Consider the following 14,976-nt stretch of genomic DNA (forward strand, 5'->3'; position numbering starts at 1 on the left):
GTGATCTCATAAGTGGAAAAATTATTCCTTTTTCACATCCCTGAGCTGCAAAGCACACAGGTTTGGCTTTGACGGAGGCCTTCTTTGGAAGCTGTCTGTTACTAAACTCTCCAAAGCTTTCATGATGTTTTAAAAACTGCTAATAGACTCCTCAAAGTAGCACTCAATACTTATTTTGATGCTTTTTCCAAATATAAAAGCAAAACAAAACAAAATAAAACATGCACATTCTGCATTAAAAGAAAACCCGTACATGCTTAGGTAAGCCCAGGGCAAGGTGCATACTCTCGCTGGGAGGGCTCTTCTAGTGAAATGGCTATATTTAGCAAATAAAAACACAGAAGTCTGTAGGACATCTGAAGAAAAGAAGCAATCCAATTGCCAACACAGTCTGTTTAGTGAAAGTTCTGTGCAGTGTTGAGCATTTTGAGGTAGAAAATATTAAACACATGGCAAGACTGGGAAATTTTTAAAAAACCTTTTGAGAATCCCTACATTTTGACATTCTTATTTTATTTAGACTTATTTTAAATTCCAAATCCTTATTTCCCAGACAAAAGTTAATTCCAAGGATCACAAATTGATGGCTTAAAGAGGCAAATGCAGGCCCCAGATGTTTGGTTGGGCACCAGCATTTATTTTGTTTGGCTTTATTTGATTTTAAATTGACTTTGAATGTCTTTAGGTGGTATTTCACTCCAGTTCAGCTGCAGGCTCAGGAGCACTTGCTCATCATTACCTCTGACCCTGCAGTATCCCACGTTTATACCACTAACGGCCCTTATGGGTCTTCAAGTTTAAAACACTTCACTTCTTCTGTAACCTCTTTTTTTTTTTTTTATTTCCTTCCTCAAGTTGAATGTGTATGTATGAAACGTATCAAATGGAACAAAATGCATAGTAAAGCCCTATCAGGAAGCCCTTGTCTCGCCAGTTTCTTTAGCTTAGGTGTACAGTGCCCTTCAGTACTCACTGAACAGTCCAGGGCATGGCTGACAACACTTGTCTTCTTCCCCCTTCCTCACACCAGTGTGAGCAAGAGAGTGTGACTCTCGTATGTGTTGCAACTCACAGGCTTAAAGGGAAATGACATAAGGCTGTTTCGAGTGGCCTTCTACAATTCAGTTCTCGTTATCTTTTAAATAATTTTATCTTGTTAGCCTCAAACTTGAGCATTAATTAAGAAGGTGGAGACCAGAAGGTCTTTCAAAGACAGTTTCTCACTGGAACCCAAACTTTACCTAAAGTTCATCTATTCAAATTAGTGCAAGAGGCAAACCAGAGCTCTCAAGTCCAAGGTTATTGACATAATCATAGAGAAACTAAGTCCTAAACTGTTCTTGATATTCCCAATACAAAGCAAGGCCTTGTGGGAGGGCATATTTGTATGTCTTCATTTCAGGCAATGTCATATTAGTCAATTAGTGAATGATATTGATTAGGTCTTTCCTATTTAGAATATTGCATTGAGTTTATGTTGACAAAGGATCACAAATCCAGCAGGATCTACATCATAAATTTTGGCCTGTGGTGGGGTAGATTAGTGAAATGCTATCTTCTCAGGGATTTTATTATTCAATGTGTCAAGATATTCAATGTATCAGAATTTGGGAGATAATGAATTTAACAAGTCCATGGCACCTAGAGCCTGGGATTGGACAACGCTTGCCATGAAAGCTTTATGCTTCCGTGATGCTGAGAAACCAGACTATTCCATCAGCAGTTTTCTCTAGAGCAAGGGGGCTATCTGCTCAGAGTTTTAGTCAGAGATACAGATGCATACAGGGATGGTGGGATCAGTTCATTTCTCACTCCTGTTCCTTGCAGAGACATTGAGTGAAACTGGGAACTGAGCAGCATTGATTTACAGCTTTAACAAGGGTTGGGTTGTCCCTCCTGAATTTAATGTGTGTGTTTCTTTTGGAAATGCACCAACTGGGATAAGGTATGTGCCAAGATTACCCTGAATTGGATTGGATTTTATAGTGCTTTTTACTCTTACTCTCTTTCTCTCAAATGAGTAATGAATTTCATTAGCTATTTTAAAGTCACTATGCATGGGAAAAGGCAACCACCAGGACCGGTTATTATGCAGCAGGGTGATGTTGCCCCACAGTAGTAATAGGCCCTATTCTTCTTATATAGTATTAAGAGATTTGTTTGATCTAGTTCCCCAAACCCTCAGCTCTCTTCCAAAGCAACTTCACAGCAGAAGAATGGGCCCCTGTCACAAAAACAAATGCTTTCTTCCCCTCGTTCCACAACTTCTCATGAAGGCCTACCAGTACCTAAGCCCTGGAGTGGGGACGCTGCCATCTTGGTAGAGTCCAGGCTGCCAAGACTGTTTAGCAAGTAGACTGTCCACACTTTAACTACAGATCCTGATCTCAAGCACACAGTGTTCCATCACAATCATCTGAATCAGTTTCATTATTACAGTTCAAAATCAATTAGGGAAAACACCAATTGGGTGACACCAAAGAAAAGAAAACACATATTTGAAGTGTGTGGCCCTAAAAATCACACTATTAAATTACCAACATGGACCTTCCTCCAGAATAAGAGTACAGCCTAAGAAAAAGGAAACCAGACTACCCAGCTTATAGCCTAGGAGTGTACCATGTACTCTAGAGCCAGAATTCCCAGGGTTCTAGTCCTGCATTGCTAGATTAGACTAGGTAACTTTGGGCATAGTAATTAAAATTCTTGTCCTAGTTTCTGCATCTGTAAAATGGCTTAGTAAGGAGCTCTTTCACTGGATAAAATGAGGGTACTTCTTAGAAAAGCATACTCACTTCCTAAGGGTTAAATAGTTTAAGGCTGTAGATTTTAAATGTTCACTAGTCGTGGACTGAAAGGACCTCTGTTGTGAATTTAAAATATGCAAAGAGTGAGTAGGCAATAAATAGGTATTGGGAAGTTAAGTATATATCTTGGCATCCAGATCCAGTAATTCCTTTTTAGGGCTCTATCTAAAATAAACAAATAATAAACATATATATACTTATATATGTATGTACATCCCATATACATATATACAAAATACATATACATAATTGTGTATATATTTACATATATTAAATGTATATGTATTTGTATATATGTATATATTTGTATGTATATATGTATATATGTACATATATATGCATATATGTATATACACATAAATATATGTAAAACCATGTATGTGTATGAATGTTTAATCTCAGACATGTGCAAGGATGACTTTGTAGCATTACCTTTGTAATAAGATGGAGAAAGCATGTTCACCTTCACCCAAGAGGGATAAGAAAGGTAGGCAGGCTGGTGGGGGCTGTACCCAACGAGTGAAGACATTTGAATTGCTTTTCAAGAAGAGTGGTTTACAATTTTCAGAAACGCATGTGCAGTAAAGAAAGGCTTAATATAGCAACGAGCTTTGTGAAGGACATTAAGCCTAGGAAAAGGGTTGAAGTAAATCAATAAATAATTATGCAGTACCTGTCATGAATTTGCTGAATTCTTCACTTCTCCAGTAAAGTTTGTGAACTCACAAAGTTTTGCAAGTGATTGTTTTCTTTTGGGGGGGAAAACCTAAGGAAGGTGGGGTCCATGATCAAGACAGCTACAAAAGGAGCCACAGGGAAAGGGATCATCTTAGAAGAGAAGCTCCAGGTCATCTTGAGGATGACTCTAGATTCACACACGTGGTGACATGACAGCCTGATTCCAGAACACCCATCTACAACCTTAAGTGGTAGACATGCAGGAAGGGACTAGCCACAGAAAAAAAGGGAGATAATAAGTCATCGAGGGTAAGGAATGATTATGAAATTAAGGCACATCGACCCTACGAAACAAGACATGTCCATTAAAACTGGGTTTGTGAAGTTTAGGAAAAGAAGCAAAATTTTATATGTATTATTGTTTCATAAAAATGTGAATAAATATTGTACAACAGAAAAACTGAACATGGTATTGAAAATTATTGGAAATTTTAAAAAGATGAGAGATACAGATCCAAATATTATTAGTTATTGTCTTTGGATAGGACTGTGATATTTAGGATTTTACTATTTTGACTTTTCTGCATTCTCCAAATTTTCTATTAGGAACATATTTTGCTTTCATCATGGTGGAAAAAAAAATGAACTCGATTTCTCAAAACTATCATGGCTTCACTGAAACACTGGGGAGGTATTTGATTTTAAAATTGTTTGCCCTTTGAAAATCCACCAGAGAGGAATCCTAGAAATATCGCAGTGGGGCTTCACATAGAAATCTGACCACTAACAGTTTCAAGTAATTAAAAAAAGATACACAAAACACTGGGGAAAGGAGATCAGGGAAAACGCTGGGGAAAGGAGATCAGGGAACATAATTACAGACTAGGAATGAGGTTCTAGAAGCTAATGTCAGCAAAACAGAGAAGCACAATTAACAACTTAATGACAGAAGTATTTTTGGCTTGATAGGGAACCACCGACACCTAATATGTTATTTAGACAGCTATATGTAATGGTCATTGTGAAGAATTAGAAGCCAGAAACTCCAGGGGGAAGTTCAGAGTCTTTTCCCTACCAGCGATGTGACTTGGCAAGTGGTCCCATCTTAGCCTGTGTTCGTTTGAGTGGGAATATGGGGCATGGTGTTGTAAAGATCAAGAAAAAGAAGCATGAATCACAAAATGCCAAACACAGATTTTCTTTTGTTTTGAAAATGATTGAAAATTATCCACGTGGCTTTACCCCAAAACTTATACCTAAATCAAAGAAAACCAACCAAGCAATCATACAACCACCCTAAATTCTTCATGTACCAGGGATGTCCTACATGATTTTATATTATCCAAATTTCCTTAACAGAAAACTCAGACAATGAATGATTCGAACAGAGATTTAAAAGAGGTAATAATATAAGGAAAAGTACTGAAATAGGAAAGGAGCAAGCTTCTCTTCTGTATTTCCTAAATCAAACCAGGCTGTGGGGTCCCCCAGAGGAAAAAGGAAATCAATCCATCTAATGATGTGCAGCAGTCACGGAAGATGACTCTGAAATTCTACCTTTTGCTTTCCTTGAGAAATGGCCTAGAAAATTATTTTATGTATTTATACTTTCAGGTCAAAAGAAAGGGATTAAATGCAGGATGGGTTTGGTATTAAACTTGTTAGATTTGCAAATAGAAATATCTAGAGAGCAAACAATGTTGTAGATGCTTGGAACTTCTTCCTGTAGTGCAAACTTGCACAGATACAATAGAGACCATAGGCCCTGGGGAGCTGCTTGGGAAAGAGATTGATGGAATCAAGAAGAGAGAACCATTTCCAGAGCAAATCCCTCCTCTTTGGGGGTTGCCTATTTGGGTTCTAAGATTTAAGCGTAATTAGGGAATCAAGCCTTTATCATTCACTATTGGGGTTACTCCAGACCTGTTGATCTGAATGAGTTATATTTGGTACTCCATTTCAGAAAATCTGATCTCTTCAAGAAACATTATGAAAAGAATACCCCCTCCACACACACCTTTAAGAAGTTGTATGAGCCTTCTGTGAGATGCAGGGCACATCATGATGCTATTTGGGATTCCCTCACTATTTTTCAAAAGCTCTTGTCATTGCTAGATATCTGAATCTTTATTCTGCTTTGAATATTAGTAACAGAATTAATTCTATATCCGAATGCCTTCTTCAGTGTGCAATCCTATTAATCCTTGGTTAATGACACACACACACACACACACACAAAAACAAAAATAGCACCCATAGAGTAGGCTCTATTAGAGGACAACATGTCAATTATTTAAAAATTCTCTTCACATCTTGGCATAGAGACAAACAAATAGCTCACAGTGATGATCCATAGGGTCCTCAGAGAGACCCTAACAAAAAAGTTAACCTTCAGACCTCCACAACAATTTAGGAATAACACAGCTGTTAACTAACTTCAGGACTATAAAGATAATGGAATAAACTTCTTAGGAGAAATAAAAGATCTAAATGACACAAATAAAAGATCTAAATGATCTTCAGACCCTAACATAAGCCAGGACCCTTTGGCCTCAATGTAAATGGAGGAGAAGCAACTTGCACACAATTTGTGCTTACAACAAATGAGGAGATTGCAGAGAGTTCACACAGCTGGATTCATGGCCACAGCTGTCAGCCTGAGGTCCTGTGTCAGATTTAATTCAGCTTCTCATCAGAGAGAGTTCCACCGGACCACCTCTCAAACATCTGAGCTTCAGAAAACAAGACCAGCTTTTCTTACTAAAAGGAAATGATTAGGTAAGGAACAAGCCATCGCAAGCTGACCCTTTCCCCTTCTCTCTGTCTTGAATTGCACCGTGTAATAAGAATGGAAAAACACTTGCTAAATCAAGGTTGAGAACTGTACAGCTGGGCAAACTCTGATTAGGCTGTTTGGAAATGGTTTCCTTGGCAACAAAGACACAGATTGCAGAAGAAATCAACCAGTAGTAACTGGTTGTCCATTTCAGTGAAATAAAGCAAGTTAAACTTAGTGAAGTGTTAAGTCCTTTGCAATATAAGGGATGATCAATTCATTATATTCAGTACAAATGTTACAGTTAGAAAAATCAGAATTATCTGTTTTGTTAACCCTTGATTTCATTAAGAAACCCCAAACAAAAGAGCCTTATAAGCTTTATCCATGATGTAAAATATACTTTCAAACTGAATTAGGTCTTTTGCAACCTTGTTTGCTTTTTAGGGATATATAACCCTCTATATGTCTTAGGATCATGTCAAAATTCATTTTGTAAAGCTTATGAAAATAAAAAATAAAATAGCGGCTTTTCTGTATAATATCGGTACTTGTAAAGAAGTAGAAAATATCCAAGAAGATCTAAATTAAATTAAATTACATGTCTCATTTAGTTTTCTAGGAACACTTGAAAGATAATAAATATCATTAAAAATACATCACAACCCAATTACAAGGCTGCCTGACACCAGGGAAATTAATGCCTAAGAGCAAACTGCAGGGGACTTTAGATTAATTTATATGAAGTCTGTGATGAAAGCTGCCACCAGCTTAAACTCCGGCACTATTTTAGTACTTTAACATGTAAACTTTGACCCATAGGTCAAGTCGGGTGTGTGTGTGTGTGTGTGTGTGTGTGTGTGTGATGTGTTTGTATGTACACATGTGCACATGTCACATACAAATGTAAATAGTTTTGTCAACATGCATCTTATATTTTCAATAAGTCTCATCATGATAACAGTCGTTCCTTTATCCTCTTCCTTATCTGCGACCACTTGAAGGTGGACATGCAGAGTGGACACTTTGGTGTTTCAGCCTGTGCAACACCCACTATGCCTTCTTTTAGTACTAGCATCTTAATTTCCTTCTGAGGACTTCTCTCCCCATTCCCAAAGGACCAGTCCTGATTATTAAAAAAAAAGGTCATGCTTTTCTATGTTCAAAGCATGGAACCCCAGCAAGGCCTATTGAATCCTTCCTTCCAAAACTCTGGCTCTTGAGGGGAGAAATGGAATTGGTTCTTTTCTGGGTTTGTGGCATTTCCACAAGACTGTCACTTGCCTCCAGTCACCAAGATGTGCCTGATTCCAACTGCCCTGGTGGCTCCCAGTGCGAGCCTAATTCTTTTCCAAGTCTTTTCCTACATCCTGCTTTCTGCTCTCTTCTCCGGATGTGCTGGTTTACTGGAGCAGGATTTCAATGCTTGCAACTAAAGATTCTAACACTTCATAAAACATGGAGCAACACTTATAATAGAAGACTATCATTTCCTCAATTTATGTTTATTTGGATTTGAATGGTCTTAACAGACCTCGTGCAGCCAATGACTCTTGTCTTTGCAAGGCAAGAATGTAGGGTTAATAAACTCGCTCATTACTAACCCATCCCCATGTCATCTTGCTCTGTGCATCCTGGGAAGGAGGAACTTAGGTTACTTGGTCACTTTCCAAGGAGATACACTAAGCGAAGCCTTGGTCTCTAATTTTCTATGAACATTAACTCATTCAATTTGTCATTCTCCATCAGAACATCTGGAAGTCAAAACATGGGTTTATGACCACATTTGCTTTCTTTGCTGACAGTGTCATATGCTACAATCTGGCCCTCATGGGCAATGCCACGCTGTGTTGGAAGTGCTGGCAGATCCCTGCAGTACACGATGGAGCAGGCCTCTGTAAGCCTCCCCAGAACACTTTCCTTCATTCTGCCGTTTCCAGCTCGCGAGTCACCCGTGCTCAGTTTGTAATATTACAGAAATAAACGTTTGCTTATCGAGATGACTTAGCCACACCAAAAACGTATTAACATAGTACCAATGGATCCTATAACTTTAAACAATGTAGCCCATAAATGCTGATATTATTTTTCTACTATTGCCATTATGAAATGGCAAAGGCCATGATATGTATTTAATATCTCCTCTCACTGAAAACCTACATTAATCCTGAAAGAGAGCATCATTTTTTTTTCTTTTCTTTGCTTTTTTTTTTTTTAATAGATGAGGGAACTTAGATTCTGAGGACTTGAAAGACTTGGCCAGCAAGTTGATGGAAGAATTCATATTTTAAACTAGCTCATCCTTAAACCCATGGTTCACTTGACTCTACTTTATCAACAAAATCCTTGCCTTGCAGAAACAAGAAACAAAAAGGCTTTTGGGAAGCCAGGTGCCCTTCAACAGATGAATGGATAAAGAAAATATGGTGTATATACACAATGGAATATTACACAGCCTTAAAGAAGAATATAATTATGGCATTTGTGGTATGGAGCTAGAGAATATCATGCTAAGGGAAATAAGTCAATGCCCCCAAACCAAAGGTAGAATGTTTTCTCTGATATGCGGATGCTAATTCACCATAAGGCGTGGAGGGCTAGGGAAGAAGAGAGTTACTTTGGATTGGGTAGGGGGAGTGAAAGGAGGGGAGGGGAATGGGGTTAGGAAGAATAGTAGCATGAATCTGACGCTGTTACCCTGTGTACATATATGAATACACAACGGGTACATCTTGTACAACCAGCAGAATGAGAAATTATACTCCATTTGTGTATAGTGTGTCAAAGTGAATTCTACTGTCACATATAACTAATTAGAGCAAATTAAAAAGAGTTTTGGGAAGATTCTGGAATAGAGCTGTAGTTTGGGGAACTGTTCTTGCTCCCTTTGTTTCACAGTGAGGGGAGTCCAAGGACTGGCAGGAAGTTACAGGGCATCTCAGAAAATAAAGTGGTAGGGGCAGAGGACAGAAAATATTTATGAACAGGTAAAGAAGATGAAGAAAAGGAATCTAAAAAGTGGATTTAGAAAACACTTAGTGAATGCCAGTAACGTTTGTGTCAGCATCCGCCCTGAAAATTGCCACCAGTTAAGAGAATCTTTAAAATCAGAAAGTTTTGTACAGCTGCCACCACCAGGAAGTATAGAGTTGTTGGCGTCTGACCTCACTTCCTGTCCACTGTGACTCCCGGTTCCCTAGCAGATGGTCCACACCCACACTCAGATCGTTGGCTCTCGCCTGGTTTAGCCCCTCCCTCTGTTGACAGTCCACCTTGAGCAAAGTTAAGGTCATTTTTGGTTAAACTACAGGCACCTTTCCAGGTCCATGTTGCAGCAGACTGGCTCCTGAGCTGGCTGTTCCCTCATGACAGGGCCCACCCCCAGAGTCCCGCATGTGTGTCCACTGGGATTCCGAGGCTGGATCTCGTGTCCATGCATAATCCTCCATTTCCTCCACCTGCCCATTTATAAATTTCATTCCTGATACCTGTTTCAACCTCAATTTGTTCTCATCTTCCTGAAACCACTGCCCTGGGACCTGCCATCCCATCCTGTGCCTCTCTTCTGCAAACTAGCTCATTACAAAATGTTTATACGCAACAAAGAGTGACAAGAAAGAAGCTAACTTCATATTAAGATAGAAGAGTAAAAGATAAAAAACTGTGAAAGACAACAGCATGGTATAATACACATGATGTATGTAGGAGATATGTCAAAACCATTCCGATCAGGTCCTCTGTCTACAGTTTTCAACTTCCTATTAAAGTGATAATAGGTTACGATTAAAAGAAGACACATTTTCATACATATCCAAAGTTTTCCAAATACTTTGAAATCTTGATGACTAATGATCCATTACCCAAGTAACAACTTAAAAACAACAAATCATTTATTTTTAAAAATTCAGCATTTTTTTCTGACTGTACAGGTAACTAATATAACTCGACTTAATCATGTATTTAATCTTTCCCAAATTAGAACATGAAATTTAGGAAGGAAATTATCTTTTTACTAATTTCCTATGTCACATAATTCTAGAAACAAATAATAAAAATAGGCAGTTAAAAAGAAAGTCTTCAACTACAGAACACTGCACACATTTTCAAAGATTAAGGGAAGTAATTCACTTGATGATCCAACAAGTAAGTTTCATTTTCCTTGAATTGTTCTCTTAACACAATGGTACTTTCTAACCTGTGCGTTGTCTGTGATAAATGGATTAAAATATGTGAAGGTGTTTCTTGTTCAATACCTTTGAAAATTGGAATAACAAGGAAACCTCCAAAACAATTAAAAAATTCAACAGAGTAAATTATACAGCTTCAAAGAGCATTTGCAAAAAGCAGAATACACAAAACTGTCGACTTGGATCAGGAAGGTATAAGATTTGGGTGGCATACTTGTTAGGAAGTCAGAGTTCTGGATAACCATTCTAGATTCCTATGAAATCAAAGAACTTCTAAATTGGCCTTAGAGCAAAAAATGTCTTAGTTCAAAATCCACTTGCTCATTACAGAGACATATACTCTAGGAAAACCATCTCTAGCAATTGTTACTTTTTCTTATATTTGAAAGTTTTTAAAGAAATTATTGTTTAATTCTCTAACTTAACTTTAGGACTTGCATTCATCTGCCAGGGAATTTTTTCACATGAATTGCTTCTCCTCTCCTACATATTGACAAGGGTCCGCAGCCAATCGAGGGAAGCCTAGGTGCATGTACTGAAGGAAGAGCAATCAGGCTTTGTGTGGGCTTCAGCTGACGCCAAGGCAGGGATGGAAAAACATTTTGTTTTCGACGCCAACCCCACAGACGCATAGGAGGATCTGGGACAAAGCTCAGTGTAATCTAGAAGTGTGTCTACTGAGGAGTTCTGTTACCAAAAAATCAAGATGAGAAGCGTCACTCATAGGCCGGTGGCTTTAATTGTTGCAGTCACTGAAAAGACAACCAAACTAGGCTGATGGCCTCCTTCCCTTGGAGATGGAACTATTTTACATAGTTTAACAATACAACATAACACTTTTAATTTTTTTAAAGTGTTCAGGCCATGTTCAGAAAGCATGTTATCAAATCAAATCCTAATCAGCAGTTTGAAGAATAGAGAGGTGCTATTACGAACATTTTGCAAGAGGGCAAACTGAAGCTCAGGATGATGTATGTAACCTGTCCAAAGGCTGACAGATGGGTGAGCGGTAGACATCATGACCCTGTGAGAGCTCTGTCAAATCTAGCCCTCTAGTGACTTGTTTCATTTCCCTGATTCTCTAAGGTGAACCACACCTTAGGATAATGCTTGAAGATGGACAGAACAATCCCCTACTCACACTAGCAGAGGCAACCTGTGAAAGCAGATATGCCTATCTTAGGGCGACAAAAAGCAGGCAACTGTAGCAGGAAAGTCCCCAGTGCCTTCCACAGAAAAGAGCTAATCGCTGTATGAATGATCTTAATTAAATTTGAATGCATCGCTACTGAATGCTCTGGGAAAACACGGCGTCTTACTGGCTGCTTTTCCCATAGTACTCGGTAGCAATATGTTCAAATTCAATTAAGATAATTCATAGAGTGATTAGCTTCATTATATGCTGGGACACTGGAGGCTGTCCTCGTGCCAACCCTGTAAGTGTGGTGAGTGTAAGATAGACACGTTCTTCTCCTGTGTGTTGTCTCTTTTAGTGGAAACAAGAAGTAAATCTTGGGGTGTCATAACCCACTGTACTTTCAAATTCCCTGAGAGAAATGCAGCATGGAAATTGAGTTTTTAGAACTGGCCTAAAGGTTAAAATAATCTCAAACCAAACAAATATTTGAAACAATTATACTCTTTAACCGAATGATGGTAAGCAATTGAAGAGGCTCTTAAGAGTCAGCTGAGAGGATACCACCCGGCTCCTACTTCTGATCAATGGGGAGCAAAAGTTAAGTCCAGGACTCTGCATAGTCTGATTAGTAAATGCTGGGTGCAAAAACCGAGCTGGTAGCTTGGTTGTGTGTATCACCAATGGCAAACAGGCAGCACTGAGACAGAATCTGAACAAATAACAACATACACCAACCCCGTAAGAGAAACCTCTAATGAATTCTGTTCCTGTTAAAGTGCCACCAAGTATACAGAAAGCCACATACACTTGACATGATTTTGGCATATGAAGGGATGAGTGACTATTCTTCGATTTGATTGTTCATAGTCATAAATGACAATTCAGATAAGTAGCTATATATGTATTTATATGCAATTTTTAAAAACCTCTTCTACCTGTAGATTATAAATATTTATATTAAGTAAAATATTTTTTTTTTTTAATTCCTAGAACACAGATTTTCAACCAGGAAGTCACTCTCCCTGCCCAGTGAACATCTGGTAATGTTTGGAGACATTTTTGTTTGTCACAACTGGGGGCAGGATGCCTTCAGCATTCAGTAGATAGAGGTGAGGGTGTTGCTAAAAATCCGCAAAGAATAGCAGCCCCCAGATCCCTGCAAAAAAAAAACAAAAAACAAAAAAACCCCAAAAAACCAAAAAAAACAACAACAAATAAAACACGCACCCCACAGAATAATGGTGCAAGTTAAAGAGGCTATTTAGGAGCCACCCCGAGTGTCCTGTTTTGTACAGGACTTGGCCCAGAAGTCTATGTTAGCATACGACTCTGTGGCTCACTTTGTTAAAACTAAGTATTGATGAAAAGATGGAAAGCAACCTGTGGATACTGGGATACCCACATCTCCTGGGAGTCACTGAAGCAGTCAGCAATCTGCTGTGACGTGCGTCTGTCCGTAGTTCTTACAGACAGGAATCCAGAATTCTATGATAAGTACCCATTCTCCAGAGCACTCATTGTATTTATAAACAACAATAGGGCAGAAACATGTTCAACAGTAAAAACAAACCAAATCCTTTTGATCTTTAAAATGAATCACCTTTTATAAACTTGGCTCATCCACCAAATGCTTCTTTACTTTTTCTTTCATGTTTTGGATTGTCGTCGCTAAGAATTTTAAGGTAAAGTGGTGGTAAAGAATAAAAATAGAGCTGCGACATTTAAAAACTACAACTATGTCTAAGTCATCAACTGGGGTCCTACTTTACACATGGGTGAGCTTTTCTTTACTAAAAAGAATAACTGTCCCAGAAATAACAAGTCGTACTCTAATATTAGGATAACCTTAGATGAATTCCAAATATTCCAAAATTTAAATCCTCTACCCATATTTTCAGAAGAAGTGCAGATAGTTTGAAAGCAGTATGACTTTGAAAAAAATAATGATGCCAATAAAAGTGGATATTTATGAACCAAAGTGAATATTTTTTTACAGGACTTTGCCAATAGTCCATGTTAGAAAACCACCTTTTAAAAGAGACAGTATTGAAGGAAAGAAGAAAAGCAAAACGTCGATATTCAGATACCTACAGAACTAAATCTGTGGATTTCTCCTTGATTGATTCTCCTCAGTGTCCGTCTCTTCTTCCAGAGTTCACTGGGCTCCCGTTTGAAAACCTTACCTCGGAAGCTCATTGTGTTTCTGTCATTTGAGTCAGGGAATATTTTTAAAATATCGAAGTAGTTAAATCTTTCTTTCTGCAGCTTCACCACAGTGAGCAAATCTTTCTGCTTCGGTAAAAAGGGAAATGCTCATGTTACATGAATAGAACTCAACAGAAAGGAAAAGAAAACCAACAAGTGACCACTTCCTGTGAGCAGCTCTGCTCTGGTGCCTAAGTTCTCCCCCACACCTGCGCTGAAGCAAGACAGAGACACAAAGGGACCCTGGGCGTGGAAGAGGATTGCTCAGAGCTACACAGACCATATGACGGAAAATCACTCCGTGGGACCAAGTCAGGAGTGAGTCAATTTACTACTGGCTTCATATCTGCCATAAAGCAGCTGTCCACACTTTGTAATGATGGCCAGATCCAAGAGGTAACTGTAACCGCAGAACTGTGGATAGAAAATTCCATTTAAAGCAGTTGCATGTGCAAGTGTAGACTACGTGAGTGGTCTCCCAGGATCATCCTTTAGGATAGAAGCAGAAGATATTTGTATTATCTATTTTTATTGGTTGCCTAAATAAATTATGCTTTACTATGGTTGAATTCAACACACACATGGCTGCCTTAAGTCTGATATGTCAAATGGTTACCAAGAGCTGAACAGTTAATGCCCTCCCTTATCTTTAGGTCTTCACTCCCTTTTCTGCAGCTATTTAAAAAGCGAGACTCTGCCCTTAAGTTCACCTTCATGCTCTCTCCTGTTCTGTTTTCTCCATAGCGTTTACTAGCATATAACACGACCATACCATTTACTCATTTATCTTACTTGTGGTCTATCTTCCTCCATTGGACTCTGTTGGGCAAGAATGGAGGTTTCTTCTGCCTCACTGACTGTGTTCTCAGTGATTAAACCAGTGCTGGTACCTAGAACTATATAATTTACAAATAAATAGAGAATGTGTTCAGTTTTTTCTAAGGTGAGTGAGATGAGAGATATTTGCTGGCCATAGGACTAGGCTATTTCCTTTTCCCAAACTGGAATTAGATTTAGTTGAAGCACATGTATGTACCTGGGTTTGGGCCACTTGTACATCCCATACCTTGTCACGCAGTGATGCATGCCACACAGGTGACAAGACAGTTCCAGGATCCCTTGGGTAAGCATGGAAACTGAGGAGGTTTCCTTTGAAAACTGTTAGAAAAATAGCAAGTTGCTGTA

At 38.6% G+C, this 14,976-nt stretch overlaps 1 protein-coding gene across 11 annotated transcripts in view; it reads right to left on the bottom strand.

The window, feature by feature from the left end:
• The window catches only part of Dock10 (dedicator of cytokinesis 10), a 231,562-nt gene that overhangs the window by 135,026 nt on the left and 81,560 nt on the right, over positions 1 to 14,976 (bottom strand). The window contains exon 1 of one of the 11 annotated variants that reach the window (XM_047543081.1): positions 13,678 to 13,870. The exons of the other annotated variants lie outside the window; for them this stretch is intronic. Within the exon in view, the coding sequence (XP_047399037.1) occupies positions 13,678 to 13,782 (105 nt within the window). The 5' untranslated portion in view covers positions 13,783 to 13,870. Of the gene's footprint in view, positions 1 to 13,677; positions 13,871 to 14,976 lie in introns of those variants that run through there. 11 annotated transcript variants of the gene reach the window in all.

This window comes from Sciurus carolinensis, chromosome 3 (genome assembly GCF_902686445.1).
Source record: "Sciurus carolinensis chromosome 3, mSciCar1.2, whole genome shotgun sequence".
Classification (NCBI taxonomy): Eukaryota; Metazoa; Chordata; class Mammalia; order Rodentia; family Sciuridae; genus Sciurus; species Sciurus carolinensis.